General features: G+C 36.4%; 1 protein-coding gene across 1 annotated transcript; it reads left to right on the top strand.

Annotated features, from left to right (window-relative positions):
* Positions 1–6,251: 6,251 nt before the first annotated feature.
* Positions 6,252–6,782, top strand: LOC107866107 (BURP domain-containing protein BNM2A-like). The gene has a single exon (XM_016712289.2). It carries the CDS (start codon positions 6,252–6,254, stop codon positions 6,780–6,782), a length of 531 nt encoding a protein of 176 aa, XP_016567775.2.
* Positions 6,783–7,220: the final 438 nt, after the last annotated feature.

The raw sequence follows: 7,220 nt of genomic DNA, 5'->3' as shown, positions 1-7,220 counted from the left end.
TATTTTCATCCAGATGTAATGTCGTCTTACTTTCGGAATTTGTGGACTTAATCATGTAATGGTAAGCATATAGAACTGCATACCCATGCTTGAGTGTCCCCCTAACCAGGTCCTTGGCAGTCCCCATGTCCATATATATATATATCTTCCAATAACTGACTAGGACACCCAAATTCGTAAGGAGTTGATTGGCCATAACCCTTGTTGAGGCCCTTTGCCATCGGGGAAACTACTCCTAAAATATTCACCAAGGACCTTTGTCGTGGCGTGGAATATTCATGTCTAGATCATCCAACCTATCATCAAAGAAGTCTTCTTGTTCTTCTTCTTCTACGTTCTGGTTCTTATTCTTTGTCTTCTTTTCAACCATGTACACTCTTAACACTGGCCTGGTTGAATCACTTAGATAAGCACACAACCGAACCTGATAGGTTATCTTGAAAGGCATTACCCTCTGATTTTCAAAGGAGCTGTGCATGTAGATGATGGTGAGTTCTTCCGGTTCATAATTCAGTCCACAAAAGCTGATGATTAAGCTCACAAAATTATCATACAAAATATCACTTTAGACTATCATAGCTATCGTCTCTAGTATTTTACCCTCCTTCCAATGCCATACATATCGATTGCTCTTCCTGATCCATTGACCATGATAATTCACCCCTATTGTTATTGATACCTCCATTAGTGGTACCTAAATAAAGTCATTTGTTAAAAAAAGTTGATAGTGATTTCATAGTGCCGTGAATGAATCCCAACAGATGTGTAATCTGTTGCAACAGGTAAGTGATCAGTCGTAACAGATTACTTACCTATTGAGATTCATGTAACGCTCTTGAATATCTGTTGCAACAGATGAAGAGCCTTTTGGGATTGATGTTATAGTACTTAATCACCTTTGAAGTTGATTCCAACAGATGAGTGACATGTTGCAATAGATAATTAACCTGTTGTGATAGATGAATTACCTGTTGCAACAGGTTAGTAATATGTTGTAACAGATATTTATCCTGTTGCAACAGACAACACTTCTGTTGGAATCGTGTTTAAATTCTGTTGCAACAGATTACTAATCTATTGAAATAGATATTTACTATGTCGCACCAGATAACTAATCTGTTGCAACAGATATGTCATATATTGCAAAAGATGACCCATCTATTTAAACATGAATCCAATATATCAGTCTTTCATTGAAACAGATGTCTCATCTGTCACAACAGATGATTTATCTGTTTAAACAGATGGATCTTATGTTGGATTCATGATCGGGTTTTATCTATTGTTGGAAAAACAACAATACAATAGCAGTTACCTAGATGACAAATTCAACCAAAAATCATAATTTGACTTAACAAGGTCTCCTATGAATTAATGCCAAAGTGGAAAGTGATGTTCGAAACAAAATTTGACCTAAGAAATTGGTCAAATAGCAACAGTAGTGGTAACAACAACAACAATAAATGGTCAACAAGAAGAAGATGAAGATGATAATGAAGTAGAAAATGATGATAATGAAGCAGAAGATAATAAATAAAGCAGCAGCAATAATGAACAACAAAAATCGCTAAGAGAGAGTGATGTGTGAGCCCATGCTAACACATTTGAAGCTTTTAACTCTAAATAATTGTGAAGTCTTGAGCAACTTTAGTCGTTTTTTATTATTTTACTTTAATTTGGCAGCAAAAGTAGAGAAGAGGGGGAACCACAAATAAAGAAAGCAAAAAGCAAGAAATCGAAAGCAAATAGAGAGCTAAGTGTGGCTGACGACATCCATGACACACCGTCAGCTTGATGATAGGCTGTCACGGATGCCTTCAACCTTAAACAGAAGATGTAAAGTTACAGGAATTTTTTGTGACGGCAATCATGACACATCGTCAAGATGATGATAGGGCGTTACCATCGTCGTCAACCTTAGGCAGCAGAAGATGAATTTGCAGAAAAGTTGACGACGTCCGTGATAGGCCGTCAAGTTCATGATAGGTCATCACGGGCGTCATCATCTAATCCGAAGAAAATCAGAAACTTTAATTTTATTTCCTTATTTAAGGTTAACTATTTAAAAACCTTGTTTTAGGGCTTTTAGGGGGATTTTTATCCATCATCCATTGACATATTGACAATATACGACTTTTCTCTCTCTCTCTCTCTCTCTAAATCAATATTTCAGTGTTTGCCTTATGATTTAATTACAAGTTCACTTTTGATTTCCTTCATTATTGTAAGTTAATCTTCTCAATTATGAATTCAATTTTTGTGCTTATTTCTTACATCATGAGTGGCTGAACACCCTTAACCTGGATTATGGGATCTAGGGTAGGTCATGATAAGGTGGTAATTAATTACTAAAGGTTTAATAGGTATTAGGATTTCTTGGTAATTCTGAGATTAGAATTTATGTCTGTTGGTTGTAAATAATAGGCGTACCTACTTTGGTTTGCTTGAGAAAGAAATCATAAACAGTAGGAAGTGAATTATCAACAGGGACTCAAAAAGGCTTCGTTTAGTAATCAGCGCTGTAACAAGGTTGATTAACCTGAGGTAAAATCTGGGCAGTGAGTTGTGATTCCCTAAATCCGAGAGAATTAGGAAATTAGACGCTCGAATAGGTTGAGAGACATTTGAGCATATCATCGATAAAGATAGCTTGTCATCCTAACCACCGTGAGAACCTTGAGTTAATGGTAGAATCTGTCATGTTTCGTAAGCCCTAGTGAACATAATCCTGATTATCTCATAAAATCTTGGTTACAAACATTAAATTCAAAGTGATAAACAATTATCTGCAAAACTTAAACCCCCATTTCAGGAAACAGTAAACTATCAGTAAATTATATCGTAAACAACTTGAGTTCACACCTTATTCCCTGTGGGATTTGACCCCAACCTAGTTAGATTTTATATTGACAACGATCGCTTACACCCATTCAAGAGTATAATTTGAGCGTTATCAGAGAGAAAACAACAGTGGGTGAGAAGAGAGAGAAAGACGCCTTTTTTTCCCTTTGTTTTTCGTTATATAGGTAAATATTTGGATCAAAGTGTAAATTTAAAAACTTGTGGGTTATTTTCAAACTTTCTCAACTTTCTTAATCCATAATAAAGTAATTGTCACCTCCACTCAATAATTAAGACTTGTGTCACTTACACCTCATTTTAAAACTCTTCTGTCACCTATATCCCAAAATCCCTTGTTAGTCTTGCTTTTTTTTTGTTCTAATTCACTTCGTATCGCCCATCTTGACTTAATAGTTCCACTTTTATTTATTCTCTTTTCTTTTTTGCACGTTTGACTTTTGGGTTGAGAATATTGATTATGCACATATCATCGTATGGTAAACATATGAGAAGATGACGTTTGAAGTATTGAATTGTGAGGTTAGAAAGAGCAACTTTAAACAGATTTTTGGTATGTTGGTCGTGTAATATTGAAGAAGTTTTACTTTCGGTAGAGATGAGGTCTTACAATCCCACAAATATAAATTATCTTGTCAGTATTGCTTTCTTTGTTCCAATTTATTTTCCGATGCCCATTTCGACTTGATTTCTCCTTTCATTTTGCCTTCGTTTCTTTTTTAGCACTTGTAATAGCAATATTATAATAGTACACTACGTCAAACGGGACTTAATAGACACCTCTTTCACCGAAAAATTAGTGTAAACTAGTAATTTATTTAAAGTATACATCATATATGTTGAATCTTTTTATCTTCTTTGTGTGATTTACGTCTTTATATTCCGTATTCTTAGTGAAATTCTGGCTCTGTCAATAATAGAAGTCATAACTAACTCAAAAAATAATATATACTAAAAATCTTATTTATTTAGATTATAATTTTTGTTAATGACAAACCATGGTACACGCATGCGACTTACGTGTTCAAACATTAGTAGTGTAAATAATATAACGGGAATCCACAATTTCTATTCTATGGGTATACTCTGGGTAAATTCAACTCTGGTGTAATAGCTCATAATCACACAGGAGATACAAACTGCACTAGAAAATCTCGTGCAACAAGTTTGACTAAGAAAATATGCACATGACAACAAACCCAAGATTCCTCATTTGGGAGATCCACTAGTCAACAAACTTGACCACCACTGAACTATCGTCAACCTCATCGCTACTATAACAAGTTAAGGTATTTGAGAATTCAACTAGAAGTAGATTAATTCAATTAATCAATTAATAGAAGTGTTAAAAGAAAACACAATCAACCGGGAGAGAAAAAAATAAGCATAATACATACACATGTCCTTTAACATAGCTTAAGCTGGCATTTGGGCCCTCCAACTTTGGATGTATATAAGTAGACACTTAAAATTATATAAATTTAAATAAGATATGGCGTAAATACTCTCTTGAAATATCACAGAAATTTCAAGGACTCATCTTTCCTTTGTGGGGATCATATTAACCCCTTTAAATTATTTTAAAGTGTAATAAATACATCAGTTGTGTTGAGGTGGAACAGAGAACGTGCTCACTACTTGGAAGCAAGAGAGAGCCAACAAATATGAGCAAAATTTGATTAACATTGGCCACATGTCCTTTTTTTTATTCGAACATTTTACAATTACTTAGTACACATAATTATTAACACTAAAACTCAAATATATTTAATTGTTTTTACTTCTTTCTTTGTGAAATATTTATTTCCCTCTTGCACAAATGTTTACACTAACTACATGGTGAATCACATTATATTGTGGACGCTCAACCACTTGAATGTTCTGATGTGACTTTAGATTAATTTTGTATTTTAAAATTACAACTTAGATATTTAAACTATATATAAAGTAATATAACTTATAGATATTAAAAAATAATAAGGAAAACATTATAAATTGTAAATCTTCTTATATTAATGCCGTGTAAAAATATATTTTAAAATAATAATCAAAGTCAATATAATTTGATTCTCAGGAATTGAAACATGAAAAGTATTATTGGACGGAGCTAATAGATAAAAAGTGATTCACCATATGGTTAAGAGTAAACAACAGTATTTTGATTGTCCAATTAATTTCATATTTTGGGGCCAGAATTTATATATATATATATATCCCACCTCAATAGAATTTCTTAAGAACTCAACAGAAAAACAATGGATCGTAAGCTTATTTCTAGTGTTCTCTCCCTACTAATTCTGCTGGTAATTTAATTTTCACTTATTCTCCACAATCTCTCGGGTCCGTGATCCAGAGTAACGGTGAGATTGACGAGGATGTCTCGCACCGTATTGGGGCGGGATGGATGAAGTGGAAACTCGCATTGGGGGTGCTGTGTGATAAGAAGGTGCCGCCCAAGCTTAAAGGCAAATTCTATAGGGTGGTAGTCCGTCCGGCCTTGCTGTATGGAGCGGAGTGTTGGCCAGTTAAGAACTCCCACATCCAAAAAATGAAGGTGGCAGAAATGCGGATGTTGCGCTGGATGTGTGGACTGACCCGAGGGGATAGAGTTCGGAATGAGACTATCCGGGAGAAGGTTGGTGTGACTTCAGTGGAGTGTAAGATGCGGGAAGCACGATTGAGATGGTTCGGACACGTGAAGAGGAGGGGCATGGATGCCCCGGTTCGTAGGTGTGAGAGGCTAGCGTTGGATGGTTTTAGACGGGGTAGAGGTAGACCGAAGAAGTACTGGGGTGAGGTGATTAGGCGGGACATGGAACAGTTACAGCTCACCGAGGACATGACCCTAGATAGGAAGGTTTGGAAGATGCGAATTACGGCAGAGGATTAGGGCCAGTTCGGGTCGCTAGTGTAGGGAATTAATTGGCGGGGGTGTATCCCTGTTATGATCCTGTATTCAGTGTTTCGTGTTCCGTGTTCCATGTTTATTACGAATCTGTGTGCTTTCCTCTGCTTTATATTCCTGCATTCCTGCTTTACTCTGTTTTATATTCCCTATGGGTGCCGTATTTATGTTATGTCATCTGCTGCTGTGCTGTACTATGTGTTTGTGTGATATCTCGTAACTTGAGCCGGGGGTCTTTCGGAAACAGCCTTTCTACTTCATCAGAGGTAGAGGTATGGACTGCGTACATCTTACCCCCCAGACCCCACTAAGTGGGAATACACTGGGTTTGTTGTTGTTGTTGTTGTTGTGTTATTCTCCACAATCTAAAACAATATTTTTTTTTAATATTGGTGCTACTTATTGTTCAACTCTGATTATGAGTATTTATAGATGTTGCTCACCTCATAAATATGACAGGTTGCTTATGAAACAGAAGCTAGGAAAAATGGTTGAAGGGAATTCCCAATTACCCCCGCAGTTCTATAAACAAGGAGCAGAAGACAATCATCAACGAGCTCTAAAAGAGAATGAACAAATCGACTCATCATCCCATATGGATCATGTCCATCCTTCTCTACGAAGCTTCTTCCTTATAGATGAGTTGAAGTTGGGGAAAGCAATTACTGTCTCCTTTCCAAGAAGGGATTTTTCTTCTTCGCTTCAATTCTTACCCAAAGAAGTGGCCAATTCCATTCCATTTTCACTGAAGGAACTCCCAAACCTTCTTCAACGTTTATTGTTCTCTAAAGACACTCCACAAGCAACAGCCATGGAAGTTACATTGAGAATATGTGAAGATTCACCCATAAAGGGAGAGACAAAGTACTGTGCCACATCCGTGCGTGGAGGCAATGCTCGATTTTGTGCAAGGAATCTTGGGAGAAAAAACACAACTAATTTCTCAGAGGACTCAAATACCCTTCTTCTTCAAAACTATACTATTTTGGATGCTCCACAAGATGTTGCAGCTCCTTAGATGGTGGAGTGCCATACCACTGCTTGCCCTTACACAGTTTTCTACTGTCATTACACAACTATCAAAAGCAAGGTGTTCAAGGTTTCTTTAAGGAATGAAGCAAATGGTGATAGAGCGGAAGCAATTGCTGTTTTGTCACTTGGATACCTCTGAATGGAATCCATCTCATGTATCCTTCCGAGTGCTCGGTATATTACCAGGAACATCACCTGTCTGTCACTTTTTCTTATCAGGTAATCTAGTGTGGGTTCCAAAAACAATTTCCAATGGACATCAAACTCTTTGAAGGATCGGAGCAGCTGCACCATGTTCTCGCTTTTGCATATACAGATGTTTACTTGTATCTGTTTTCTGTTTTTCGAGTATACCTGTTGAGCATGCTTTTGATGATGATAAATAAATAAAATATATCGTTGTCCTACAAATTGTGCCAAAATA

Source organism: Capsicum annuum, chromosome 5 (assembly GCF_002878395.1).
Source record: "Capsicum annuum cultivar UCD-10X-F1 chromosome 5, UCD10Xv1.1, whole genome shotgun sequence".
Lineage (NCBI taxonomy): Eukaryota > Viridiplantae > Streptophyta > Magnoliopsida > Solanales > Solanaceae > Capsicum > Capsicum annuum.
The sequence above is the reverse complement of the archived record's forward strand: the minus strand, read 5'-3'. Positions and strand labels throughout refer to the sequence as shown.

Excerpts from the sequence above, each read along its gene's own strand:
- LOC107866107 (XM_016712289.2), top strand. The coding sequence starts at position 6,252 with ATGGTTGAAGGGAATTCCCAATTACCCCCGCAGTTCTATAAACAAGGA.